Genomic DNA, 27,950 nt, shown 5'->3' on the forward strand with positions numbered 1-27,950 from the left:
AAAGTATATAGAATGAATACATAAAAAAGTACAAGGAATAGATTAAATACATAAAAAATAATTATAAATAAAAAAATAAAAAATAAAATTAATTGAATTTTTATTAATTTGAACTTTTATTTAACCATTAAATTATTTCACATAACATTTCCTGACATAGGATTTCATGTAATAAATGACCAGCCAGTATAAGTTACAATATTAATACACAAAACACACACACACACACACACATAGTAAATATAAATAAATAAAATAATCAAATAAAAATAAAATCAAAGACAAGCATATAGATTGAATACATAAAAAAAGATTACATAAATAAATAAGTAATTATGTAATAAAATAGTTAAACAGAAATGAAAAATAAAATGAAGCTGGGGTGGTTTTATTTTGAAAACCCCAGCCGGAGCTCGTCCCCGCCAGCCGTGCCAGCTTGACCGTGCAGTCCAAACTTTCAGCGTTTCAGGCGGAGTTCAGATCTTAAAACATTTGGCCAACTTCTTCACCTCTCCACTTCTTCGTTCACATATTTGAACCGAGATCCCTCTGCCCCCCTGAGTGTGGCACGCCTCGGAGGAGTTCCAGCTCATGGAATATCTTAATATATTCATGGCCACTTTCCATTTTTGAGACTTTTTATGGGCTTTATTATGTATCAGTAGGAGCGCTCCCAGGACAGGAGACTTTTTTTTTTTGTTTCTTTCCTCGTCGGATTTTTTTTTTTTTTTTGTGGGGGGGGGGGTCACACACACATGCGATGTCACGGACTATTAAAAGAAGAAAGAAATGTTTGTGTTCAGCTCGGTTGTCACCGTATGAAAGTGTTTTATGAGTTCATTTTTTTGTTTTTGTTTTTAAAAAACCAGTTGAGCGACTGGCGACAGGACTCTATAATCAATGTGGTGTCAGCTGGAAGGACGCGGGGTCCGGATCTCACCTAAACGGTATGGCTCCAAATCACGCACGTAGGCCTCTGTGAACACAGTTTTAATACAACACAGTGTGCAGACATTAATATCATTTACATATTGCTGTAGATGGACTAGACAAGCCTTCAGTTCTTTAATTAGGTCAAGTTTTTAATTAATTTGTCTTTATTTACTCACATGTTTTGCATGCAAACGTTTTTTATTCTATTTATTATTTATATAATTATTATTTATTCTGTTGTTTGCACTGTCATTTAAACGTGTTGCCCCCTCCTTTCCTTGCACAAGATCCCAACATGTTTAACAGCTCAAACTGTCCTATACATTATTTTCTTTGGCAGTCAGTCAGGTGAGGTGAGAGCTACAATGTAAACCCGCAGGTAGATCACACAGGGTGTGAAAGAAAACACACACACACACACAGGGCCTACCTGCACATGATGTCTGCATCTGATATTGTCCAAAGATCAGTGGACAGTAGTGGTGGTGGTGGGGGATGTTCTGTGGGTGGTGAAAATCATTTTGCAACCCAGAACTGGTTGAATCGCTCTAATAAAATGATGTCAGTCGTGATATTTTACTGCACCGATCCTCCTCAGAGGTGTGTGTTGTCATTTTGTTTGAGTGTGTGTTACAGTTCATATGCAGCTAAAGTCAGAGAGGAAGGAGGAGGGAGGCTGGATCTTGCAGGCTGAGCGTGGTATGAAACAATCACAGACCTGGAATTAATGGGCTGTTTGCACAGTGGGACAGCCAGGCACTGTAAATGAGCACATGTGAGGCCGAGGCTTTTACTTTACCCTCACAGTGAAAGGGGGGGCAAGAGAGGGAGGGCAAACATTTACCTGCATGTTTTTTCTTTTTTCCACTCCTGTTGTCACTGTTTTTCTGGTCAGGCACACACACACACACACACACACACATTTCAGTCATAAAATCTGCTGAAAGATGTGATGTGAGCCGCGGATCATCCACCAAGCGAGCCCGGCCTGCAGACGTCTTCCACAAACCCCATGTCGGTTTTTTACTTCAGACACAAGAGGCAGGATTAGGATCAGTCCGAATGCATTATCTGTCTGTCAGATGGACGCGTCTGACATTAGACACACAAGGAAAAGAGAGGAGGGGAGGGGGGGGGATTAGTTTGTTAACAGGGTAATAGCACAGTAGCCGCTGCCAGGTGTGGAGCTACTTTATGGCATCTGTTTCCTGGGGAGGGTCTCGCAGCCGGAGGCCACTCTGTACCATAATTCCTCCTGATTCCTCTTTCACTCGTGCTGTCTCGTGTGGATTAAACCCCCGCGGTTCACACCGGCAGCACTCAAAACAGAAGTCGGGCCCAATTTGCCAGGTGCCAGGAGATCTGCTGAAGAGTGTACGCTGGTGTTTTTATGTTAGTGAAAGAAAAACTCCTTTTCTGATGTTTTATAGACTAAACAGCTGATACGTTCATCAAGAAAAGTCAATGTAAATAATCTGAAAATGAAAACAGCCGTAATAATTCTCATCTAACAGCCTTTATCCAAAAATTCAGCTTTACAATAAGGGAGAAAAATGGTCAAATACAAAGAAGTTCAATCAGTAATGACACCAAAATAATAAATAAATAAAATCCTCAGTGCTGGTTCAGACTAGAGCAGGACCAGTTGAAGGCGAAGTGAAATGGATCTGTTTCAAGCTGTCACTTAAAAATGTTCTCTGAGGTCGTCTCCCTGATATCCGTTGGGAATGTTACAGTATTGCACAGTTTGTAAGCTGCAGAGTTAAAAAGAAAAAAGGCTCCATCTTCAGGTTTCTTGGACCGATCCGAGTGACCGAAAAAGAGTCCACGCCGGCCGCTTCTCTGCATAATTAATGCTGAATAATACGCCGTCGGTCCTGGAGGAGCCTCATGTCATAGTTTAGTCTGTTTAGTCTGTTTATTCATGGAGTTTTGCATGATGACGTGGTGGCTTTCTGTCTTGTTTGTTTTAAGGCCCCGTGCTTTCAGGGTGTTCTTCCTGTGACTTTTCAGGCCACCGACATTAGGATTAACATAAGTGTCCAGCGTTGAGTGGGCTTTTTTTTTATTTACTGAGTTTATAGAGAGAGAAGAGAGTTTGTGTGTGTCTGTGTTCAGAGTGCTTGGGTCCGGTCCAGAGGGCGGAAGAACGTCGTGGTCCTGGTCTTAGCCTTGCAGGGAGCTCAAATGATGCGTGTCATTGTAGATAATGGAGCGTGGTGATGAAGTGCTGCTGCTGCTGTTTTACAAAGAAACCACTTAGAGAGTCTGCCCGCCTGCCCGCCTGCAGGCCTGCCGGCCTTCTGCGTGTGTGGTGTGCTCCAAGAAAGCCCTTAAGAGGCATATAGCTCCCTTAAAACACACTCGCATAACACAAATCCTCCAGGTCCTGCCTGGATATTCACCCTGCACCTTCGCAGCTGACTCCAAACTGTTCCTACTTCAGCTGCACACACTTTGTTTTCAGGTGTCTCCATGTTGTCGGGGCGTGTTCAGCCCTGGTTTACCGTTTACTTTGACTTCATCACACAAACACCTGGGTTTATTTTGGCAGGCCCGACGTGCTGATCGGTAGCTCGGGAAAACAGGAAGCTCAAACACTCTTTTGATCGTCACGCAGGCACTTTGAGCGCCCGAGGTGACAGCGTGAGTGATGTGTCGAACCAAACCTTGTTGCTCCTTGGCAGCTGCATTGTGTCCAGGGTGTGGCCCCGCGTCGAGCCACTGAAAGGGGTTTTTGTTTGTCACTCACTCACATGTTCGCACACACTCACCGGTGGTCATCGATGATGCATCCGTTCAGCCACCCTCTCACACCAGAAGCAAACAGTCTTGACATCCGTTCCTTCACACTTACAGTAGTTTCTCTTGCCCTGTTGCATGTTTTCCCCCCTCCCGTCTCTTCGTTGCCTGAGGAAGCTTCCCCAGTAAAGCTGCATCACTGACATTCTGATCATTCCACCTATTTTAACTCTTTCCAAGTGACCTCCTCCCTGCTTTTAAACAAATGACTAAACCGACGCTCACCTTCTGCCGCGTGGGCTCCTGCGTACCGTGCAAGCCCTCATGGACGGGTGACTGGAATATTTTTCCGGTTAGTCACAGGTGAGCCTCGTTTGGAAACACGAATGAATCACTTTGGCCTGAGTCATGCTTTTTGTTTCGTGTAAGTAGTCAGACATTGCGAGCTGATGCGACCTGAAAAGTCTCGTCGCACAGTGTTTACTTTGGGCTTACACGAGGAAGTGTTTGTACAGATTTGTTGTATGTTGGATTATTATAATGACTTCTAAATTTATCAGCATTTAACATGACACATGACTCATTAAGAGGAAATAATGTATCAATAAGTTATAAATAAGAAAAAAAATAAGATTATAATTATTTAAATATAGTTAAATGCACTAATTTAATTCTATCAATTCAAATTAATAAAACACAGCAGGTCCGGTGTGTCATTTACCTAATCCATTGATGAATTTCTTGATTATTTTCTACATTAATTAACCGTTTCATTGATGAATTTCTTGATTATTTTCTACATTAATTAACCGTTTGATCCATAAAACATGAGAAAGCAGTGAAGATGGCACCGGCAAATCATTACAAACAGCCCAAAACACAAAGATATTTAATTTATTTTAATAGAAGACAAGAAAAAAACAGCAAATGTTTAAATTTGAGGAGCCGGAGGTGTTAAATGTTCAGCATTTCTGCTTGAAAATGGACTTAAACGATAAATTCTTGAGTTGTTGAAGCTCTAAAATAAACTTTTCACAGCATACATGTGTGTTGTAAACATCACCTGCTGCGTTACTCCGCCCTTAAAGCGTCTTTCTTTGAAAATTCTGCAGCTTTTTTTGTTTCATATTGTTGCCCCACAAAATCATCGACTAATCCTTTTTGCACAAAGTGTGCGATGCAGGTCATGGCAGGCAGGAGAGCCTTTGTACAAAAGTGATGACTGCACATCATCCTATAAGTAAACTCTTCCAATTCAAAGCGGCAGATGTATTGTATCATGCTGTTCGACGTCGCCTTTCACACACGGCCCAGGTGTGATCGGGAAGAATACCTCAGCGATACTGAAGGAAGTAGATTCTTACATCCAAGCAAAGAAGGCTCCAACAAAAAAAAAAAGAAGAGAAGAATCATTCCCTTAAAAGCTGAAAGGGGGGAGGCTGTTTTCTCGGGTCGCAGATGTCTTTTTAATCCACTTCCTTTGGCTGTAAAGTTTCGGACTTGCGTACATACCAGGTTGTCAGTGTCTCCGTTTGAAGGTCAGCCCTCTTCAGAATCTATGGCGTTCGTAGCCGAATCCGTCTCGAAGAAGAACGAGGGAGACCTTGCTGTATTTGGTCCTATTTTTCCACGAGTTCTGCCAAGATTTTAAAGCCATACCTCAGCGGTTAAATCTCCACGGTCATAAAGCTGCAGGCCACCAGTAAAACCTCTCGTTTTACCTTTTTAATTGAGGTACTTAGGTTAACGGTAGAAGCCACAGTTTGTATTGTATAAAATAACATGGTCTCTCTGTCTTTTATCCATCAGCTGATACGTCTTGGGAGTGATGCACTGGCTTCCCCTGGTTGCCATGGTGATTGCCTCGGCCCTGCCCTTCCCTCACAACCCCGTGTCCAGGATTGCTGCCGCGACGACAGAGCCTGGCTTTGACGAGCGCAGAGAGCACCGACATGAACCGGCTGCTCGCCTCGCGGCTCCCCCAGTGGACTACAACTTCCACGGAAAAAATGCCTCACAAACGGACTACAACGTGGCTGCTGCTCTTAGCCAAACACGCACCAACAGACAAAACCTCCACGACCGCAAGGATTACATGAAATCCTCCGTAGATGAAGAGACTTCCACGTTCAGAGTGGAGAATCAAGGAAGCTACCAATCAAATAGCAACTCAGGCAGCGATGACAGTGTCAGGTTGGATGTTCCCACAGAAGGAGGAACGCTCAGGACCCAGGATGTTTCCAAGGATAATTCTCTACCAAAGGACTACAATGCTGACAGCAGCAGCAGGCAAGATTACTCAAGTTTTGTGGACTTTTCCAAGGACGCTATTCAGGACTCTACGGAAAGACTGTTGCAGGTTTCTACAACGGAAACCCTTAATGCTGTCAGTCCTGCTGCTATTCTAAGAGGTCAAAGAGGACCAGAACCAACTGTTCCCTCGGACAAGCTCAGAGGTGCGCCTACAATGACGACGGGAAGCAAGTCGACACCGGGGGCTGGAAGAGGTCTTGCTGAGGAGAGCTTGAACCTGGAGGCAGCATTTGGTCTGGGGACTGGGCTGGACAGTATCTTAGAAGGAGACGATATGTTTTTGGACGCACATCCACGGGTCCTGTTCTCGCCCTCCCCGTCGCCTCCAGAACACCCACCTCTCCTGCTCATGTTGGAGACCGGCCTGCTGGAGGAGGACGGGGACAGAGAAGATCAGGAGGACATGGACGCACACATCGAGGGTCATGGGGACCGGGCGATCGACCGGAGCGCGACTCTCAGTTGGGCAGATTCGTCCAAAGTTACTGCTGATGTCGTCCACGCTGTTAAAAGGGATAAACGCTCACACTTGATCGACAGGAGGAGAGGGGAGAAGTCGGTGTGCGAGTCGGAAAGCGTTTGGGTCACCGACAAGACGAGCGCCATCGACTCCCACGGTCAGATGGTCACCATCTTGCAGGAAATCCAAACCCAGACAGGACCACTCAAACAGTACTTCTATGAGACTCGCTGCCGCCAGGCCGAGCAGCGGAGCAGCAACACCAGCAGGTCAAAGGGCGCCGGCGCCGCGCTGAAATCAATCGGGACGGGCGTAGCCGGCGCCGGCTGCTTGGGCGTCGATAAGAAACAGTGGGTGAGCGAGTGCAAGGCCAAGCAGTCGTTCGTCCGCGCACTCACCAGAGACGCGAACAACAGAACCGGATGGAGGTGGATCCGGATCGACTCGTCCTGTGTCTGCGTGCTGCTGTCCAGAGCCAATCAGGCTCTTGGCGGGAAGGAGGTCTTGACGAGGCAGGGGAGAGGCTGAGACGGACAGAGGAGGAGGAGGAGGAGGAGGAGGAGGAAGGGGGGGGGAAGTCGAAAGTGACACAGAGCAGAGCAGCTGTGACATCCCTCTGTGTGCACCATGGATTCGTTATTTCTACCTTGATTTCTCTTTTTTCCGTCCCTCCGCGACAACTTCAAACGACTTTTGAAAAAAACAAGAAGACCTCAATACTAGATCTTAGGGAAAATTGTCATATATATATAGAGAGAGTACTGTTTTTGTATGATTCATCTTTCATAATCTAAGTTATTTTTGATTAGTATGTAAGCATGTGTATGTCTTTGATATTAATATATTCCTTTATATACGTGTACAATATGACACCCGTATACCTTTATGTATGAAGCTATGTATATCTGTGTGTATTTATAGAAGAAGTCTTCATGGAGTGGTAGGTCTCTCCAGTGTCTGATGATAATTCCAGCCTCCGGGTTTGCTCGGGTTGTGAGAGGAAGGAGCGCCACCTACTGAGGCTCCATTTCACTGCTCCACACTGTTCAGATGGAGAACCAGAAATATTGTATAACAGTGCTTTTTTTTTTTTTTTTAAGCGACTCAGTCTGATGGAGTAATTAAAAAAAAAGAAAAAAAAAAGTACTGGATAATCGACATCATGGGCGGGCACGGACAGGTTGACATCTCTGTCGTCTGTGGAACTTGTTTTTGTGTGTTTTCATCAACGTGGTTTTGTTAATTAATACAACACCAAAACAACCAAAATGTTACCATCAGCTGGTTTGTTCAGTTTGCCTGCCAAATGTGGTAATAAAGGATCTTTGTACTCGGCAAATTATTGGTACTGTACACAACACGCAGAGCTGAAGTACACAAGCGTGGTTAGTAACTATAATTGGGTTAACAGATTAACTATAATCCACTCGTGTTTGTTAGATTGTAGCTGCATTGTCAAGGATTATGTCTTTGGTAGCTCACCTGGTAGAGCGTGCACACCGTGCCACAGCAGCCCAGGTTCGATACCATTTCACCTCCTTCTCTACCCCCTTTCTATCTGCTTTAAACTCTCAGAGAAAGCAATATCTATAAAAAAAAAACCCAGTGTGAAAGCCGCTGATCTGGCATATGTGGTTTCTTAGACACGTGCTTCACTTTGTGGCTTACTGCCGCAATAAAAAATAAAACAGTCTTAAGAAAGAAAGACAATCATTTATGCACTCAAATATTTGCGGCTGCGTCCATTTTTGTAGAATACAGTCACACAAACAGGCACGCAGATTAGAGTGCTCTTATTTTGTAATCTGATGGATTACGTTACTTATTAACATGTAAATTGTATTCTGTAACTGACTCCCGTTTCAGAATTATCTGATCCAACCCTGGTAGCACATTACACCTCAAAGCTTCAAACTACAGCTTCATAAAACACAATATCCAGATCTGTTATGTAAAAAAAACACCACAATTTAAATTTAAATGCTCCAGCACAAGCAGAATTCCTGCACGTTTTGTGTGTGAATTCATCTTTTGCAAAGTAATTAGTGGCTGTAGCTGTCAGAGAAATGTAGTGGACTAAAACCCGATGCAGCAGGAGTATTTAAGTTGTGTTTTTAAGTTGTAATCACACAGAAATACTCGAGTAAACGCACGTGCGGCAAGAGGAAGAATAAAAGAAATCAAAGCTGAAAATAAAAATGGAGAGAGTTTGCGATGATCAGCAGATCCGCCAGGATCGCTTTATTATTTTTTATTTTTTTGTTCTTTTACATCACCATTTTTCATTTATTATCACCACCACCATCAGCATCATCATCATCATTATTGTTTATTTTTCCAGATGATATTTTTCTCAATTTGTATTACTATCACTTTAATCATGGAAATCTGTTAAATCATTGCACAATTTGTTCTCAAAATGTACACATACAGTAGCGTATTTTTGAATGACCATTTTCAGTGTTTCATATTTACTTTTAAAACTAGTTCAAATGAAGCCAAGAAGGAACAGAACATGTACATACATTTATCCAATACATACCTAAAGAAAATAAATAGATATCGTAAAAAATAAAAAATACAACTGAAAAAAATACACACATTTTACAAATTGATCCCCAGGCTCCCACCCCCTGTAGGTTTATCATACAGATATATATTTTTTTTAAAGACACCTCATATCATCTTCACCACCAAAAAAATGTTTTAGGTCATTGTCGTTTGTTTGACATGCATCGTAAACACAGAGGCTAAAGGTTTTGTTTCCTGGGCTTCCTCGGGCTCGCCCCTCTCTTCCTGCCCCTCTCTCTGATCTCACCCCCCACGACCCGCCCCAGAGAGCTCTTGGTTTTCTGTTATGGCTTGTGTGTGCAGTAAAATGACCGGCTTCTGTCCACCCTTTACAGTTTTTCTTCTTTTCCTCCCTGTGAGTCACTGTTTTTGTCTCTCCCCTGCCGCCTTTCTCCCATCATCACGATTACCCAAGACCCTGAGCTGATGATTACAAGTCCTACACGGCACGACGACATCGCGGAGGGCTAGTGAGGAGTCAAACCTTCTTAAATATATATAAACACTTTGGTACCACTCACTAAAAAGACATACTTTACAAAGAGTTTCATCATTGACGGCATGTCTCACTTTTAGGCTGTTGAATTCATGAGGACGAATCCATTTATTAACAACTTATGAACGTTTTAAAGTAGATTTCTGCAGTGGAACAACCCTTAATTACCAAAACTGCTGTTTGGACCACAGATCTAATGGATCATCATTAAGTCAGAAAACTTGTGACCCTAGTCTGCAGTTATAAACGTTAATTAGACGTTGATAAGTGGTTAATAATAACTTCATGTATGTTTTTAAACTTTGCATTGGCGGTGTCTTGTCAGAGAATTAAAGAGCGAGATAAAAACACATGAACGGCAACTTGCCAACCCAAAGCCTGTATATAGATCTATATGTATATACTTATTGCACTTGTAAAAGTATCTGAGACACCGAGACCTGTAGTTTTAAAAAAATTCTGGATCCTACATTTCCCATAATGCTGATTACCCGTGTCTCCTGTGTTTTTTCAAAGCACTGGGCATCAAAACATTTGAAGGACTACAGCTGAAAATTCGCCAGCTGGCTAACACTAGCACATTTACAGAAATGTTAAATGATGCGTGTCGCTCTTATAGACAAATAAATAATGAACTGAGGGACCAGCAGGGGTCACTGAGCGGGTTGTAGGGTCACCGGTAAAAGGACAAATAGAATATTTGAACTTTTATCACATAACTTGGAACAACAAGGACTAAAATGTCCAATTTGATTTATTGTCATTGACAGCGACCCGGTTTAATCATAGATTGATTATAAAGACTTTTCTGTCTTCAGACATGAAAGTAGAAGAGACTCCTTCAGACAAAACTCTCTCAGACTGGAGGTCATTGTGGGAATCCCCGTCATAAACACCCACATCTGTCAAACCGCATTTTAAAAGATGACATCGCTGTGACATCACGAGGGTTAAGCTCCTCCAGCGCCACAATGGCGCTCCTTGTGTCGAGTAAAGTGTAAAAAAAAAAGAAAATCTGTGGCCGAAACTCCTCGTAAAGTACGATCTTTTCAGACGGTGGTACCAGCACCAACTGTACGGACCTCCTGCCATGGACATCATGAACTCAACAGTGAACACAATGCCTCCGTGGCCTCGCTCCACCCTGTCCCATCCACCTCTCGTGCCTTTGATCTCTATAATGGGGGTCCCCATTCAAAAGAGATGACTCAGCCTATCGGCTTTCAAGGTGCCAACAGACAAAGCACGAGGAGAGTCTCTCTGATGTGGTCGGAGCTAAATGGTGGGTCTGAATTCGGACGTGTTTTACTACACCCCGCTCCGACCAATTGGCGACACTTGGACACCCACTGATGGGACAATAGAGCCACAATGGGTGACACTAGACACCAGCATGAGTAGAAAGGAGAACATCGATGTTGTTTAGAGAGTTAAAACCGGTTTTTACGCCCCCCCCCTCCCTCCCGATCATTGTTAACATCCTTCCCAGTCATTCAAAATCTAAACTTTACGATGAGGTTAACTTCTGCCCCGGCTCTCGTTAAAAACACCTGTTGTCGAGCAGAAGTTATAAGGCGACACGTTTAGTTGTTTTCAAACTGTAAGAGAATAAATGGCAGCGAGTGGTTTCCCCCCTCCGTGAAGGTAGGAAAAGTGAGCCCTGATATTGCCAACTTCTGCTTTGACTGTGTGCAGACTCCGACAGGAATGAAGAGAGAGAGAGAGAGAGAGAGAGAGAGAGAGGGGGAAACCTGCGCGACCGGAACAAAAACCTAACCAACACCGGTGTTTTCCTTCCAGCAGAGAGAGAGAGGAGAGCAAAGACAGGATGACAGGAAGAGAGAGAAAACAGCTGATCCCATTCAACCTTCCCAGTCTGCTCGGAAAATACATTCATACATTCTTCATGTCATTTTCCCCCTTTTGTATTCCTTTGCTTCTGTTATTGCAGAATGGTCAGACCGATAAGATTTATTTTGAAGTTAGACGGTTATTATTCATTGCTTCTTTCTCTCCGTGGATGAGCGAGAGGGTCCTCTCAGTCCCCCCCCCCGCCCCGTCCCCCCCACGATCCAGTCAGCAGCCCTGAGGAGAGAAACGGCATTATTACCACGTCATTGCCTCCGTGGCCTTAATTCAACTCTAAAACCTAAACACCCCTAACACGGAGCTTCAACAAACAAATACATAAAAAAAAAACGGGGATGAGGTTCACATGTGCAAACCATCTCGGGGAAGCTTTCTGTCTCACCGCACAGATAAAAACTTTTAATTAAACGGTGTTTCTCACCTCAGCCCCTCAACAGGAGTACGTCCTCACTGAGGCAGATTCACCCCGGGCACCAGAGTTGGCTGTGTTGGAGAGACAAGAGAGACGGGGTCATTATTGAAACAGCAGTGACCTTCCACAGGCATTCCCATTAAGAAGTGGAATGAGGGATAATCGTCTTCCTCTGTGTACTTTGAAGCGTCTGTTCCTTGTTATTGCCAGTTCCTCTGCTGAAGGAAACAGAAAATTCCACTGCCAAACTAATGGCAGAGTAGCTCTGCGCATGTGACTGCTGTTTTCAGCTTATATAACGCGCTGGCCCAAAACAAAATGTTTCTGTTCAAGGCTCATTTCCAATAAATCAAGATGTAAACACACGGCTCGTTTATTATCAGACCTAGCACCTGATCGGAGCGAGCCCCCCCCCCCCTCGTGACCCGGCTGCAAACGGAGCCCTTTTCTCCTCCGATGCCTGTCGTGCTCTCCGTGTGAGTAATGCCATATAGAGTAGCGAGGTTTTCACACATCGTCTAAATTGAGACGCGCCTCGAGGGCTCGGAGGAGGTGAACATGAGAGCCGAGGTGTCAGAGGTCACGGGCCCCGGGACTTACCATCACTCTGAACCTTTCTCAGGGTAACGGAGGGCGTGGCGATGGCTGAGGCACGGAAGTTAGCAGGCAGGGTCTCGGCGGAGTCGGAGGTCACGCCCCGGAGGTCTTTCTCCCTAAACATCTTCCTCCAGGAGGGCGAGCGGGTGAACGTCTTAGTTCCATCCAGCTAGACAGATATAGTACGTGAACAAATAAAGACGGCTGCTCGCTCACTCAAATCCGTATGCGTGTAACATGTTTTTATATATTTCTTCAAGCCAATTAACATGCCAACCTCATCAGGTCGTCTCTCGGTTCCCATGGAGATGAGGGAGTTGTACTCTTGCTCCAGGAGCTGTCTGGCCTGCAGGGAGAGAGGTGATGTAGAGCTCTGAGATCCGTTTGGACACATTTTCAAGACGGGAATTCTTTAGCTCACGTCTGAATATTACGTCTTTAAACCAGTGCGTATGTAAGGTTTAAGGAGAGGAGCATCTTTAAGGGATAGTTTGCGTTATTTAAATCGTGGTTGCATGGGTTTCCCGTCATCTGACGGCAAAGTAAAGTAGAGAAAGTATTCTAAATATATCTGATCCTTCACGTGGCTAAAATACGTTTAGTTGCCGCCCTTATTTACAGCAATACGTCTCAAAATCATTAAAGTAGCAACACGCTGCTTAGTTTCTGTCTGCTTCTCCAAACCGGAGGCGTTCCAACCACCGTCTACTGTCGCTAATACACCGACTATAGATAAGCCTCATACAACCGCACTTCAAATAACCCAAACTATCCCTTTAAGCCTTTACAGTCTGCAGAGATGGAGAAAGGTCCCTGTTCAGACTCGAACCCGGGACTACTTTAATGATTTTGAGACGTATATCAAACTTGGTCCTGCTCGAGGAGCTCCGAAGATCAAAGTGAGTTTGACTCATGTATAGGAGCTGCAGAAATCAACCAGTTATTATCGTCAACTCTATATCATTAAGGCCCTTGCCTGACAAAAGGCAGTCATGCTCAAGGTTCCAATCATGATGGTAAATTATGGGGAAAAAATGAAGTTTTTAAAACAAAAAAAGAGTAAATTGGCTGTCAGGCCTTTGTTCTGCAAGAAAGACGACAAGATACGGACTCATGGTAACTTGTTTGATGGATGTTTGACCATTACTGTGCAGCATGATGCATGTGCACAAAACTCATCTGCCAAAAATCTGTCTTTGATTACATATGAGCATGATCACAACTTGTTTGGTCATCAATCGTGGTCCAGTGTTCAATTTCAGAGTGTTGAGAGGTAACTTAATGAGACATCTTGTGTTCATCAGTTGACCCGTTGAAATGAAAAATAACTGCATGTCGTCATTTTTAAAAATATATATTATTATTTCAAGATTTTTTTATCCCAGGGGCGCCCTGGGTCCTGGATTTGACCCATTTTATCTCTTCCTGGTCTCTGCTGTCAAATAAACGCAAGAAAATGCTAAAAGAATTATAAAAAATAAACTATTAAAGAAAATATTTACCCTTGAAAACTGTTTCTATCCTTACTATAACGCAAATTCTCTTCAAAATACAGACTAATACAGATATGAAACACAGTTTCATCAGAACCCGTTCTCTACCTGTGTGTTCTGGTTGGGGATCTGCAGCAGCAGGGCCAGGTCGGTGTAGTCAAAGGTGTCGTCTAAAGCCAGCAGAGAGCCGTGGACGCCGCTCTCGCGGAGGTTGTCGGCGTACTCCTTCAGGCCGAGAGTCTGCACCCAGCACATCACGCGCTCATTGGACCACACCATCACATCTGGGAAGAGAAAGGAAGGAGAAGGTGAAGGGGAGGGAGAGGAGGCATCCATCTGCATCCAACTTCAAGCTGTCAGCTCGATGTTTTGCTTTTAATATTCAGGTCACTTCCTCAAGTTCAAGCTGGATGAAACATCCAGGTCTGTTTGGGATTATTAATCTAATCATTTCCTGTGAAGTGTTGATGACTGATCAAGAGAATTTTGAAACGTTCCTGCTTTTCTGACTGCACAGATCAAGCTCAACATCAGATCCAAAACTTAGAAGTCCTCTCTGGAAAATCAACTCGGATGAACTGACTGTAAATGTACAACATGTGTATCCCACGGCGCAGCGGTGGGAGAGCGAGAGATTTGGGTTTGTTTAATGACTGAGCGTGTTGACATTTATGTAATCCTTATCCAGCCAAATTGCACAAGAAAGCTGTGGCTTATAATCTCTTCTAAGTATCGGGGGGGAGCATTAACGAAGAAGTGGTCCAAACATCTCCCAGCAATGTGGGAAACAGCGGGAATCAAAGGGAACATTTGTTTTTCTTGCCATTATTAAATTTCTGGGTGTTTTTGTGTCTGAGCTGGAGATTTATTTTATTTTATGTGCTGAAAGCTGAAAGAAGGTGAAAGATTTTTATGGTTTAGTGAGTTTGGGAAGCTCATTTTCTTTCTTCTTGTGATTTTAAAAGATCTTGCAACAGCCACCATTATTAGTACTATAATAAAACAACCAAAGGTTTGTTGTTGAAGCAAGGCGTGTTGATGATCGTCATAATTCAGCTCTTCAAATCAAATCTTGTAAACTGGAGTTAAAGACGATGATTCGATTGTCGGTATGCTACTTTATGCAGACGATACGATCTTATTTCAAGAAGATGTTTGAGTGGAGATCAGTGTTAAAGCAGGATAAAGGTTTAATGCAGCTGTTAGAAGTGAAGTTTCTTTTAATCTTGGTTTAACAGTGCTGTTATAAATGAGCCGGTATAAATGTTTGGGTTTTATTTTATGTGATAAACATCTGACTGTTTAAGGGTTTAGTGTTTCAGTCAGTTCAGCGGGTAGAGTTCTGCGATCTTTGGGGTCTTTTCTGTGTCTTGTTCCAGATTTTTTTTGGGATGAATGAATGAATGATGCATTTTGCATGACTGATTTATTTATTATACTTGATAATAACAAACTTACTTGTAACTTGTTGGTGTTATATAGGAATAACAGACAAACGAATGAATGAAGTGACAGAGCAAGATACAGTGCAGCAGCCAGACTTTTAGCTTCCCTCCATTGGTTCCTCGTGTGTTTTGGGATTAATTTCAAGATTTTATTGATCACTTATACACACTTTATTATCACTTATAGAGCCTGTTGGGCCATACGAGCCAGTTCACAGCCTGAGACCCTCAGGCGGGTCACTTCTGGTTGTTATAAGGTCCTCGACCTCGACCTAGATGCAAACTAGAAGTGACCTGCTCAAGGAGATAAGACTCGCTGATTCAGAACTCTTTCTTAAGACACATGCCTTTTTGTGATGTTGTGTTTTCATCTTATCATCTTTTTATTGTTTCTTTTATCCTTTTTAACACCAGACCTTCCTTTTTAATGTCAGTTTATCCCTCCATCTTATATATATTTATACCTTTTATTACTCTTCTGATATTCTTTTATTTCTAAGCGTTTAGAAGTAAATTTTTTAGTTTTCTCTGACTTTGTCTCTGTTGTCTTTTAGTCAAGTTGAACTCGTTTGGACTTCTGTTGGCTCTCTGAAGCTCGTTGTAAATCTTGTTTTTAAAAAGGTGCTTTGTAAATAAAGTTATTATTATTATTATTGTGCAAAAAAATAAATGCAAGGCTTTAAAGAGTAATCACTAAGGTATGCTTTGAACAAGACAATAGCAGCGCATGAAAAGAGGAATGAGCTGTGATCAGTGAGAGAAAAGAGGAGCTCACCTTTGTTCTGGTGGGCGCTCTCCTCTCTCCTCCTCTCCAGCTCCTTGCGGTCGTAATTCAGACGCTTCAGGCACATGATGCCGTAATGCAAGCTGACCCTGGGTGAGGTCAAAGTAGCAGAGGGTGAGCGGGTTAACCGAGGGCGTGTTTCCACTCTCACCTGTACTCAGAGAGCATTAATACAATCCGACGCCTTTGACCCCTCCAGAGAAGTTAAAGAGGGCCTGGAGTCAGACACCTGAACAGCGAGAGTGTCACAACAAAAGGAGCACACCCTACACGTCTTTTAACACCTTCACATTTCCCATGCCGCTCACGCACAGAGGCACGGCGTCAGCGCACAAGAATGAGAGTGACACAAGAGCATGACGGATGAGCCGTGACCGAGTCTACCTGTGGAAGCTGTCCACCATTTTGAGCTGTCCTCTCAGCTCCTTCTTGGTCAGGTGATCCAACATGCGTGCATCCACCAGGGACTCCATGAAATAGCTGCGATACTGTGGCAGGCCCAGGCTGGGCAGCCAGTCGTTGCCCACCCACTCATGATTCATGTCGCCGTAGGCCAGTATCTGGAGGGGACAACCAACAGATGATCAACGCTGATTCACGCTCCGCTTGATGTCTGACGGCAGTGCAAGTCAGCAGCTCGTGACTCACCGCGGTTATTCTCACTGGAGATAAAATTACTGACAAATACGCATCATGTTGTGTTAATTCTGACTTTTTTATATTTAAAAAAAAGAAAAAGGAGCGCTTACCTGATCCCAGCTGAACTCTTTCAGCTCCTGGAGCGCCGAGACAAGAAGAAGAAGAAGAAGAAGAGGCAGACAGAGAGATGTGGAGGTGGCGAGGGAAAGGGGGAGCAGGGGTCAAGAGCAAGGTGGACGGATGGATGGAGAGATGATGGAGGAGAAGCAGAGGAAGAGGAGGAGGAGGAGGGAAAAGCAGAAGCAGCAGCAGCAGCAGCAGCAGGAAAAGAGGACAAAAGGGAGGAATAGTGTGTTAGTGAACGGGTAATTAGTTGGAAGCAGTTCACACTGAAACAGCAACCAGAGGGAGAGAAGAAGATGCTCAACACTATGGCCTGAGCCCCACGAAGAAAGGTAGAAATACAAAGAAAGAGAGAGAGAGAGAGGAGGAGGAGGAAGGGGGGAGAGACTCATCAACGTGATTCAGACACTTCAAATCATTTAAAACTGAGTAAAGCATTTTTTTTTTAAAAAAAGAGAGAGAGGGTTTGTCTGACAGAGACGGAACTGACCGGAGGCTTGGTGGCAGCGTTCAGCGACTCCATCTCGGCGTGGGTCATCCACACGTTACTGGTCGACTGCGGTCGAGAGAAAAGCAGAAAGAAGCCGTGAGATAAAAAAAAAACACGTCTCGCCTTCGCCTGAAGCGCCGACTCAACCACTGCACGACCACAACAGCAGGCTGCTTTCCCCCCATCGCCATGGTGATTTCGATGGTTTTACGGGAAGTGATCGGATAAATCTGTGAAATCTGTCGAGCAGACAGTTGTGGGGACTGCTAATTCTCATCATCTCGTCACTATGCTGTAAATAGATGTGAAGCCGAGCGGGGGAATTGTTGGAGAGCAAAACCAAACCAGAAAGTTACTGGAAGATGGTTTTCTTTGGTTATTGGTGATTTTATCTTTTTTTGGAACGGGACATGTAAAAAAATAAAGCCGGGGCACGGACGTATGTGCGTGCAGCAGATTTTACTACACTTTTCAACATCTGGTTTGTCTTTGTGGCTCTGCGAGGAGGCAAATCTTTCGGAAAATGTAGCTTTTATTTCTGGTGGAGCTTCATCGGCGCCTGTGAAGTTTACCGACTTCTACTTCTGCTTAGAGTCAAACTTTTATTGTTTCTGACGTTTATCACGTGTGTCCTGCTCTCTTTGCACTTCTGCGTCTGTTTTTCTCAACGTTCCTCATAACGAGATCTGCTTTTTATTTTTACATCTTATCCCCTGCATTATATTTGATATTTTATTTTCGTATCATGCGAGTACTGTCTGCTGCGGCGCCTTTAACATTTCAACTAATCTCTGGTTCCACATTAACCCCATACTGCAGCTTTTGTGTAGTATCCTCAGTGAGTTATTAAACACCCTGATGAACGCATGGATCGACATATGAAGGTGTTTAAGGTCTTAGCGTCCAACGATTAAAGCTTCTTCATCTTTAATCCTACAGAGATATTTCATATTTGTGGTCAGAATCTGGATGTTGAAATGTGTTTGCGGTCTCACAGAGCGAGTGCTGGCCGGGGCAGAGGGGCTGGTGAGGGACACCATCTCCTGGATGGCCAGCCGCAGTTTGAGGCGGTGAAGCGGGTTACTGATGCCGATCTCCCTCTGGATCTCCGTGTCCGACAGGTTGGCCATGATGGCGCCGCTCTTCACGTTGGCGCGGCAGGCCGCGACGTACCACGCCGGCATTCCCACCCACAGCTGCAAGGAGGGAGATGACAGATTAAATATAGGAAATGGATGCATGGATCCAGATTTTGTTTCTGCGGTTGTGCATTACCTCCAACCAGGATACAACAGTGGGTCCATCCCAAGATGCAAAGGGAAGTCCTTGGCGACATGCTTCTTCCAGCAGCTCATGCCTGGTGAGAAGAGGAAGAGTTACACCGAAGATCTAAAATATTAATCTGAAATAAAAACAGAGGATATAATCCACAAACTTCTTCTTGCTGCGGCGGTCTTTATCTGCTGGACCCAGAGTCCCAGTCTTGTTCATCCCCATTGGGTCTCCAGAGGCGAGGTCTTCAGAGGGTGTAGATGCTGGAGGAGGAGAGATGAGACACAGCGTGGTCAAAGGTCACAAAAATAAAAAAGATAGTCATGAAAACCTCGAATAACTGAGCCAAGAGCAGCTCAGATGTGTTTAAATGAAAGTCCTGACAAGTGTGGAGTTATATCTCTCTTCTGTTTACCAAGAGAAGCAGATCCATCCCGCCCGGGTTGGCCCATCCTCCCTTTCTCCTTCTTTCCAAAAAGCCGACCGATGGAAGACTTGATGCTTTTCTTCTTACTGGACTTGTGGAGGGAATCTTGGCTGCTGTTGGAGCTGCTGCCATCTGCCGAGAGACTGGAGGGGACAGAGTGAATCACTAAAGGGCTGAATCAGGATCAAAAACCGTACTGTGTTTGATATATTTAATGCGCCCTCACCTGCGAAACTCCCGGGGGTCGTCCAGCATCGCTCCCGGATGGGTGAGGGTCATCCTGTCCAGGCGCAGCGCGCGCGGGGTGGAAGGAGGCGTGGAGTCGATAAGAGCGAGGGACCGGTCGTCGTCTTTGTTGTTCTGAAAACGCAAAAACAAACTTCACTCATGCACGTGTAACTTAGCCAGAACAGCTGAATCAGTGCGACATGGGCTGCTTGGAATTAAACTTTATTGGCGTTAAGTAATCAGACAAATTCAGGCCAGAAACATGGAATAAAAAATGTCTCTCTTGGGTGGAGATGTGAGGTCATGTTCCTGGATCTTCTTAAGATAATAGCACCTGTTATCAATATTATTATTTCAATTAAGAGACGTCTGAAAGTTATTGCCATTGTTAAACATTCACATAGTTTCTCCTGATCCTGATTTTCAGCGTTAATTCATCAACAGTGTGCTAACTGGGTACCTATGGTAAGAATCGTGTCATGAAACATTCCTGAAGTGATTTCACTGAATGCACGAGTGATGAGGAAACTCGACTTTCTGGCAGAGAGTTTTTTGAACCACACTCATCTCTGTCCATCACGGCCAGCAGCTGGTTAGCTTAACCTAATTGGAAACAGGAGGACTTCGTCCAAAGGCAATAAAAAGAAATCGGCCCACCAGCACGCCTGAAGCTCACAGACGAATACGTTACATCTCATTTGTTTAATCCATACAAAAAAAAGCAACATGTAAAAGCTACAATTTGCCATTTTTAAAGGGGTTACGTGCCGGACTGTTTCTTGGCTGCAGCTGATGAACCCGGGGAAGGTTTCAGGAGCCTCACCTGTTTCCAATTATTATGCTAAGCTAAAGCTTGGAGCAGACACAGACTGCACATTAACATCACATTAAATACACTGAACCTGTGCTCGGTAACAAATCTGGTAGACGACCCTGAAAATCCAACGAGAACGCCAAACGCTGCATATTTCTGTACCAAAACAAACAGTGCACTGCAACGCTGGCATAAACCAAGAGAGTAATACTCATAGCATAGAGTTTACTATAATTAAACACAATATCACAACACATCACTAAGGGTCATATAGTACCCAGCCCGAGGACCAGTGCATTGAATATATCTCATCACTTAACATCCGCCGAATTAAAATGATTTCATCCTTTAAAAGTAACATGCAGAGGCTTCATTTCCCTTCATATGAACTGTATAACTATAACTTTTTAAGCATCATCTGGAACATTGTATCCCAGATGTTTTACACCACATATTAAGCTCTTTTAATGGGACCACCGTTAAAATACAGCTGTGCAGGAGGCGGGTTTATTCCTGACATGACTCCTGAATGGAACCGGTTCAAGAACCAGAGGATGGCTTGTTGTTAAAGTTGTACGTGACGACATATCTGCGATCTCAGAGTTTATTTTCACGCTAATGTTGCAGAACTTTGAGAGTATAATGTGTTTTTAAATGAATTTATGCTATTTCAGATTCAGAGAAGCAGTGATCAGAGATTTTTACAAATATATCTAAATGTATGTAGTGTCGACCGGCTTTGATTTTGTATATGAAAGCGTTTTTTTAATGTTTATTATATGTTATATGTGTCATGCATTGTATGTTTGGAGGATTGTAATAGCATCAGCTAATGATGATACTTTAAATATTAACAATACAATACCTTTACACTAATAATTCACATTTTTCCATCCTGCTCCCACATTATCACTTTCACAATCACAGCTGACTACATGATTCTTCGTGTAATCCATCCACCCGTTTACTGGAAATACTAGAACCTGCGTGTCTGGCACCAACCACCATACCACCCTACAAGTTATTTGAATCGAGCCTTGCCCAATCTTAACACAGCGCTGATGGATAACTTCACTTCTCAGACCCTGTCAGCGTGATTTACGTATGCTTTATTTACATGACTCACCGTGCGGAGGAGCTGTTTGCATAAACAGGGAGGTGAACACAGAGACGCATGGGAATGGAAGATTCCTGCATTCCAGACGTACCTGTCTATCAGTCTCGCGGGCCGGGGAGTGAGGCAGGCGAGGGGTGGAGTGTCCAGAGCTCGGAGGGGAGGGCGAGGCCAAGGTGGAGGATGTGATGGACGAGGGGATGAAGCCCCGTCCTGTGCTGTCTCTCCCCAGGGTGGAGGGAGGGATGGGCGGACTGTCCAAAGCCACGCTGACCCGGCTCTCGATCTCTTCGGCCCGCAGCTCCGTGTTCTCCTTCTCCTCCTGGATCAGTCTGTTTTTGTTCAATACGACATAATAATAAGTATAATAACAATAATAAGTTTAAGTTTAAACTCCTCGCCTCCTCTTTCTTACTTGATCTCCTTGTTGATGGCCTCCAGCTGTTCCTGCAGCATGATGGCCAGGGTCTGCACGTCCGTCTGTCCGCTGGGGGACAGCAGCTCGGAGCCAAACCGATGATCCCCGTCGTCCTCGTCGTCGGAGCAGCCCACATCCAAGCCCGGCTCGAACCCGGTCCCCATTAGAGCCCCGCTCTCCCAGTCTGGATACTACAAACACAAAACAAGTAAGAAACCTCGGTACCCTTTCATCCACTTATTGCATCTGGTTTGGTTTACGACTAAATACATTCCCATCAGCCTCAGCTGTTGGCGTGCTAAAACACTAAACTAAGATGCTGAAACTCGACCCCGACGTTTAAAGTTTTACCCATTGTTTGACCTCGATTAGTCAATGAAAAGCGAACTTTTAGAAGTCGGAGCCACAGACTGGTTTTACTGATGAAACACTCGGGACTTCACGTCTCTTTAGAGGGAACACATCCTGCTCACTTCCTGATGCTACGATGCATTAGAGAGGTCTAAAGCACAAACGATAATAACATTACTTCAAGGGAAACTTCAGTTTTTTTGGAACCCGGACCCTGCCTGCCGATTATTTTTGTGTCTTAGTAATGGGGACGACAATCTGAAAGCACTGCAGCCTGACTTCAGCTGTGCACGTCCACGAAAAAGGCTTGTTTTCACCACTGATAGTCTCAGATTTGTCAAGTTGAGTTTTTGTCCTGTCGCCATGTTTGTTTTGTGACTTCCTGTTTTATTCTGGAAATTAACTCTCCTCTCGTTTCAGGTCACTTGCTCTTCCTCATGTGTCACCAGTCTGATTGTGTCCACCTGTTCCTCATCTCCCTCCATGTGTGTTTATAGTCTGCGTCTGCCTTTGTCCTGTGCCAGTGTGTCAAGTCTGAACGAATCTCGTAGTCTAGTTTTTTTCTTCTGGTTCCTCGAAAGAGTGATTTGTTGTTGGCCTTTGCCTTTTCATAGTTCTAGTTTAGTTTGCGCCTATTTTGATCATCCCTCATCCTGAGGCGCCTTTTGTTTCCCGGCATTAAGAGAATAAAGACGTCTGCTTCTTCCCGTACTCTGCAATCGAGTCCTCTGTTTCAAGTTTCCTGGTTGTCAGGATTGTTACGACAACATTATGAAAAGGATCCCGACAGAGAAAAGTCTTAATATTAAAGAGTAAAATCCTTTTCTGAGTTCAAAGCCACCAGACTCCATTGACAAAAACAGTCATTTAACCTCGTAACGCCTCCTTAAAACTCAGAAACTAAATAAAACTCATCCAGACCACCTCGGTTTGCCTTTCCACTCTTGCAGCGATGAACGACTGTGAGTAAAGTGGAAACAAACCCTCATTTCATCATGTTAGAACATTGTGAAAGTTGTGAAAATCTTTGGGAGTGAAGCAAAAGGCAGCTGTAGCTCAGTAAATTATGAGTTTAAATCAAACAAACCGGAGCCGGTGATGATGAGTCACTCTTTACGGGAAGTCTGCTGAGTCAACAGAAAGGAAAAAAAAAAAAAGGTGATTTTCTGGCACGTCGTCGTCTGATATATTAGATTCTCACCTTGGTGGAATCCTCCCGGGCTGAGCTCCAACGAGCCCGGTGACTCCGCCTGACCACGCCCCCGATGGGGGCATTACTGAAGGGATCCAGGTGAGTGGTGGAACCTGCCGGGAGGGACCCGCCTCCGTGGGAATATCTCAGCTCCAGAGCGCTGCCTGGCAGGGAGCGACTAGGGAAGATGGACGGGGACGATAAGATGAGACGAGATAACGTGATTATCTCCGCGGAGCAAAAACGGTTAGATTGTAGCTGCGACTACAGTGTAAGAAAAACAAACAACAAGCGAGGAGTGGCATTTAAACAGAACACTGAAACTTGGCAAAGATGCTGAAGACACAGGTAACTGATGATACCTCCTTTAAGAGATTTATAGAGGGCGTAAAGACTTTCACATGAGAATTAGAAGTGTTGGATCATGCATGTGCATGTGTGTTGATGTGAGAATGTATACATGTCAACACTGTTTCATCCCTGCGAGTGCTGACGCTGTTAAACGCCTCCAGTGTGGAGTGATTTATCGACTGCGTCTGACAAGATAAGAGACATAACACCGGCATCCTGACAGTCAGACGCGGTCAAACCGGAGACTTTCATTCTCTCTCTGGTGCTGGATGTATAAACCGACCTGGAATAAGAGCCTCCAGGCCTCGCTCTCAGCTGATCCAACTCCAGCTGAAGCCGTTCCAGCTCCGCTATCAGCTGGTCCTGCGAGTGGAAAAGAGACAGAGTCAGTGAAAGAAAGAGAGAAAAAAGGAGGAACATATGTCTACTAGCTTCAGCTAAGAATGAAGCCGCCTAGAGCCACAAGCACCTTGTTTGCCAGGAGATCATCCTGGAGCTTCTTCATGTTAGACAGTTCCTCAGAAAGGGCGTTCTGGAGACGCAAGAACGAGAAGATTTATTACTGTGAAATAACAAACAGTGTATTGTAATCAGATGTGCTCAAAGTGGGCGATGAGAGGTCATAAAGTGAGATCTGAAGCTCGTCAACCAGTTTTACCCAGATTTCTTGGTGGTCTGAGCCCAAAGTTTTTCTGCTGAAAACCAAAATTAAATCACCTTAAACAGCGCTTTTCTGCTGAAAACCAAAATTAAATCACCTTAAACAGCGCTGAGTGTTTAGGAAATGCATCCGATGACTAAAAATAAGTAGAAAGTTCAGTTTCCACTCATCATTTAGATCCTTTCCTTACTCCTTTAAAGTAAAAGTTTCATTTATATCAATACATTATACTTTATATTGTCACTTCCTGCAGGGCAAAGAAGTCAGTGAACATACCGAGCACGAGGGCCACGTTCCAAACTCCATACTCTCTTTTTACTCATAAAGTATGTACACCATGCATACAACCGGGACGAGGCTCCATCGACATTTAAAGTCAAAGCGGAGCGGGCGGTGCATTGCTTCACGTTACCTTGGAGATTCAGCGATGCATGGATCGCAGTTTAAAACCGCGGCAGCCGGGTCAGGCGGGGCCAGGTCGTAAAAATTAACAGCTGATTAACAGCAGACGGGTGAAATCAGGTGAAGCCTTTTCCCATTACGTACGAGCCGCAGTAATGTCTTCATTGATTATTTAAATCTGACGCCGACATGATCACACAGGACACACACACACACGGTTTCACTGTGTGTCCTACGACAGAAAACAAACTGTGTAATCCTTAAAGGAAACCTTCACATGATTCAAACATAACCACGGGAGCTCACAGGGGTGTCTGTGCAGCCTCCATCCACTGGAGATAAAACCAAATGTCATCAGACAGAAGTCGACCTGGAGAGCTCTGCTATGTGTGATGCGGAACATATTTGACGAACTGATGAACAAATAAGCTTCATCTGTCTGCGCTCTCTGCTGCAACAGGACGTCTTCAGGATGCCCTGAGCGCTCCAGGCATTTATACGTTGTATTTATTCAGTTTTCTCGTGAGTTAATTTCATTTTTCTTGAGTTATTTATGTCACATTGAAATAACAAACGTTCTATCCTGAGATAACGGGATCATTTTATCTTTGTTTCCTCGAGACGACGACAGAATCCTCGGACGTTGCTGATGTTACTTGCAGAGATTTAAAGATTTAGAGGAATCTGTGGGTCAAATGTGGAATAAAGCACTTATAAGTGTGTTTTCATTTGTGCATCTGTGACCTTGAGACTGAGCTTTTTATATCTTCAGAGCCCGTCATGTTTTATCACCATGTTTCAGTACAGTAGCCCAGAAAGGACAAACCAAACACTGGCTCTAGATGTGACCTTTTTTCACAAGTTTCACTTTGGGTTCTCCTACGAGCTTGGAAGAGGAGGGCGGTGGAGTTAAGTTCACCTACACACTGGACCTTTAATATGCTATCCCACAGATCTCTTATTAATTATGTTGTTATCTCCGGAAGACAAAGTGTCTTGACGTTGAGAGAATGATCCCGTTATCTCGGGATAACATTCGTTATTTCAGGATAATAACTTGAAATGAAACGTATGACCGCTTGACTTCATGTGTGTTGGGACATATTGGATGTTTTCCTACGTATTTTAACCCACAGCAGGACTTCAGACATTTAGAGTTTTGATTTGGGGAATGAGTTTCTGAGCTTCAGATCAAACCGAAGACTTCGCTCCGAGAGGCCGCTCACCTTTTCTTCCAGGGCGGCCATTCTCTCCTTCAGATGGAGCTGCAGCCGCTCGTTGGACTCCGACAGAAGCTTGTCCACCGTGTCGGAGAGACGCTTGTTGTGTTCATCGTTCATCCTCTCCCTCTGCCTCGCCTGAGGGGGAGAGAGAGAGAGAGAAGAAAAATGAGTGAGAGGAGGGGAGGAAAGAGAGAGAGAGAGGGTGGGAGGAGAGTTAATAAGCATTCTGCTTGACTGAGAGACGAGAGACAAAGATTTCAATCTGAACATGCACGGTCAAATAGAGGGTTTAGAAAATTAGTGCGCCTTTGTGCCGCGTCAAGCCCGACAAAAGGAACGGCATGAAAGAGGGGGAGGATGAAAAAAGAGAAAGAGAAAGAGAGAGAGAGAGAGATGGAAAAGCAAAGCATGACTCACCCTCTGTAGCTCCTGGTTCTTCTCCTCCAGTTGCGCCTCCATCTGTCGCAGTCGCTCCTCAAAGTTGCCATGACGCTCCTCCGCCTGAATGATCGGAGAGGGAGGAAGGAAGGAAGGAAGGAAGGAAGCAAGGAAGCGGCGTGGTTAGAGCGCGAGCCGCGTTGCGACACTATTACAAATCACCTCAAAGGAAACAGCGTGTTGACCCGAGTCTGTCAATTAGTCACATGCCTGCGCAGATCACAGCGAAACAGGAAAGTTTGTTTGCCTTCATCTCATCCGTCCGAGGAAGCCGCCCTGCCTCGACATGCACCAAACAAGTGTAGCCGAGGAGAGTTAATGTAGGTTTCTGTTGGCACGGGGTGATCGTTGTGTTTACAGGTTAAACATACGAGCAATTAAAAGCACTCAGCTCTAATGAATGTGTGTGAATGTGTGTGCGGCCGACAGCTCCTGACGTGTCGAGCGCCCAAGGATCAAATAGCTGCTCCCTGAGCTGGCTTTCATCTTCAATTGTTTGCTGGCACCGCTCGCCCCAAATATTTGATATTCATCTGACATCTCATGTTCCGCTTTACTCATGCATGAATACACACTTAGATATATACATATATATGTGTGTGTGTGTGTGTGTGTGTATTCATATCTGCACCGGTCTGCACATGCCCACAAACATACATACCGACAAACATGCACACTATCAAACCTGTCAAACAACTCACAACAAGTGCTGCTATGGTTGCAAACCCACACACACACACACACACACACACACACACACCTTGTTGAGTGCTGCCACTCTCTGGGCGAGCTGGGCCTCGATCTCGGGCAGTGTTTCCGCCCTCTGCAGAGTCTGCTGCAGCTTCTGCTTGGCATCATCCAGGCGCTCCTGAAGCTGCCGGTTCTTCTCCTCACTCTGGACAGCAAAGAAAGAAAGAAAGAAAACAGGATGAGGAGGAGGATGAGGAGAGGGGGTGGAGGTGAAACTCGGAGCGCGAGTTCAGAGTGCTGCCGGAGGGGCAAGAGGCAGACATGATTAAAGCCACCGGGGGAACAGAGAAAATGCATTGATGGCACGCTCTGTGCGGCAAAGTGAAAACGTGGCCAAGCTGCCAATCATTAGCAGGAACGTGGGCACACACAGGGGGATGAAAGAGACTCTCACCTGTCTGTACAGAGAGTCTTTGCTGGCCAACTCGTTCTCCAGTTTGTCTTTTATGTCGTGGAGAGACGTCGCCTCCCTCTGGGCGCTCAGGTACCTGCAAAGCAGACGGCGAGCGGTGAGCACGCGTTCGGAGGAGGGCGACCAGAGTTCACGAAGAGGAAGGAGGCGAAAAACACGAACCTGCGTTCTAATGTGGTGATTCTCTCTTCCATGTCTTCCCTTTGACAGAGCGCCTGGAGAATAAAACACACACACACGCATGAAAAACACGTCTGATGCATAAATAGAAAGAAAAAGAAGAAGACGAGACAGAGGAAGCAGGGCAAATATGAATTTTATGAGTAGGTGTTGATCAAAGGGAATTCACGGAGCTTGTGCAGCTATTAGCTGGAGAATGATAAATCAGATGTTGACAGATTTAAGAAGCACCTACTTATGCAAAGTCCAAAAGAGACAGAGGGGAAGATAAAAGAGTGAGGAGAAGCCATTAGACACGGAGGAAACACTGAGGGGAAGTAAACCGGCTCTCTGCGACACGCTCCACATGC

The 27,950-nt window shown here is 44.6% G+C and overlaps 2 protein-coding genes across 4 annotated transcripts in view; one reads left to right on the plus strand and one right to left on the minus strand.

Annotated features, from left to right (window-relative positions):
• The first annotated feature begins 449 nt into the window (after positions 1 to 449).
• On the plus strand, positions 450 to 8,130 carry ntf4 (neurotrophin 4). The gene is made up of 2 exons (XM_010746272.3): positions 450 to 947; positions 5,485 to 8,130. The coding sequence occupies exon 2, from the start codon at positions 5,504 to 5,506 to the stop codon at positions 6,974 to 6,976; it is 1,473 nt and encodes a 490-aa protein (XP_010744574.3). The 5' UTR covers positions 450 to 947; positions 5,485 to 5,503; the 3' UTR covers positions 6,977 to 8,130.
• A 511-nt stretch (positions 8,131 to 8,641) lies between these two features.
• The window catches only part of ppfia3 (PTPRF interacting protein alpha 3), a 28,896-nt gene continuing 9,587 nt past the window's right edge, over positions 8,642 to 27,950 (minus strand). Inside the window, exons 8-31 of one of the 3 annotated variants that reach the window (XM_019256149.2) lie at positions 27,583 to 27,635; positions 27,403 to 27,496; positions 27,019 to 27,153; positions 26,238 to 26,321; positions 25,824 to 25,955; positions 24,004 to 24,066; positions 23,818 to 23,897; positions 23,193 to 23,361; positions 21,638 to 21,831; positions 21,317 to 21,554; positions 19,293 to 19,426; positions 19,055 to 19,209; positions 18,803 to 18,902; positions 18,643 to 18,724; positions 18,363 to 18,563; positions 17,368 to 17,433; positions 16,865 to 16,891; positions 16,500 to 16,675; positions 16,107 to 16,204; positions 13,995 to 14,170; positions 12,671 to 12,739; positions 12,397 to 12,562; positions 11,806 to 11,867; positions 8,642 to 11,600 (exon numbers count right to left, since the gene is read on the minus strand). In XM_019256149.2, coding sequence (XP_019111694.1) covers positions 11,815 to 11,867; positions 12,397 to 12,562; positions 12,671 to 12,739; positions 13,995 to 14,170; positions 16,107 to 16,204; positions 16,500 to 16,675; positions 16,865 to 16,891; positions 17,368 to 17,433; positions 18,363 to 18,563; positions 18,643 to 18,724; positions 18,803 to 18,902; positions 19,055 to 19,209; positions 19,293 to 19,426; positions 21,317 to 21,554; positions 21,638 to 21,831; positions 23,193 to 23,361; positions 23,818 to 23,897; positions 24,004 to 24,066; positions 25,824 to 25,955; positions 26,238 to 26,321; positions 27,019 to 27,153; positions 27,403 to 27,496; positions 27,583 to 27,635 — 2,745 coding nt within the window. In that variant the 3' untranslated portion in view covers positions 8,642 to 11,600; positions 11,806 to 11,814. Of the gene's footprint in view, positions 11,601 to 11,679; positions 11,868 to 12,396; positions 12,563 to 12,670; positions 12,740 to 13,994; positions 14,171 to 16,106; positions 16,205 to 16,499; positions 16,676 to 16,864; positions 17,191 to 17,367; positions 17,434 to 18,362; positions 18,564 to 18,642; positions 18,725 to 18,802; positions 18,903 to 19,054; positions 19,210 to 19,292; positions 19,427 to 21,316; positions 21,555 to 21,637; positions 21,832 to 23,192; positions 23,362 to 23,817; positions 23,898 to 24,003; positions 24,067 to 25,823; positions 25,956 to 26,237; positions 26,322 to 27,018; positions 27,154 to 27,402; positions 27,497 to 27,582; positions 27,636 to 27,950 lie in introns of those variants that run through there. The other 2 variants (XM_019256143.2, XM_019256153.2) reach the window with 2 other exon arrangements.

This window comes from Larimichthys crocea, chromosome XII, assembly GCF_000972845.2.
Source record: "Larimichthys crocea isolate SSNF chromosome XII, L_crocea_2.0, whole genome shotgun sequence".
Taxonomy (NCBI): domain Eukaryota; kingdom Metazoa; phylum Chordata; class Actinopteri; family Sciaenidae; genus Larimichthys; species Larimichthys crocea.

Excerpts from the sequence above, each read along its gene's own strand:
- ntf4 (XM_010746272.3), top strand. The coding sequence starts at position 5,504 with ATGCACTGGCTTCCCCTGGTTGCCATGGTGATTGCCTCGGCCCTGCCC.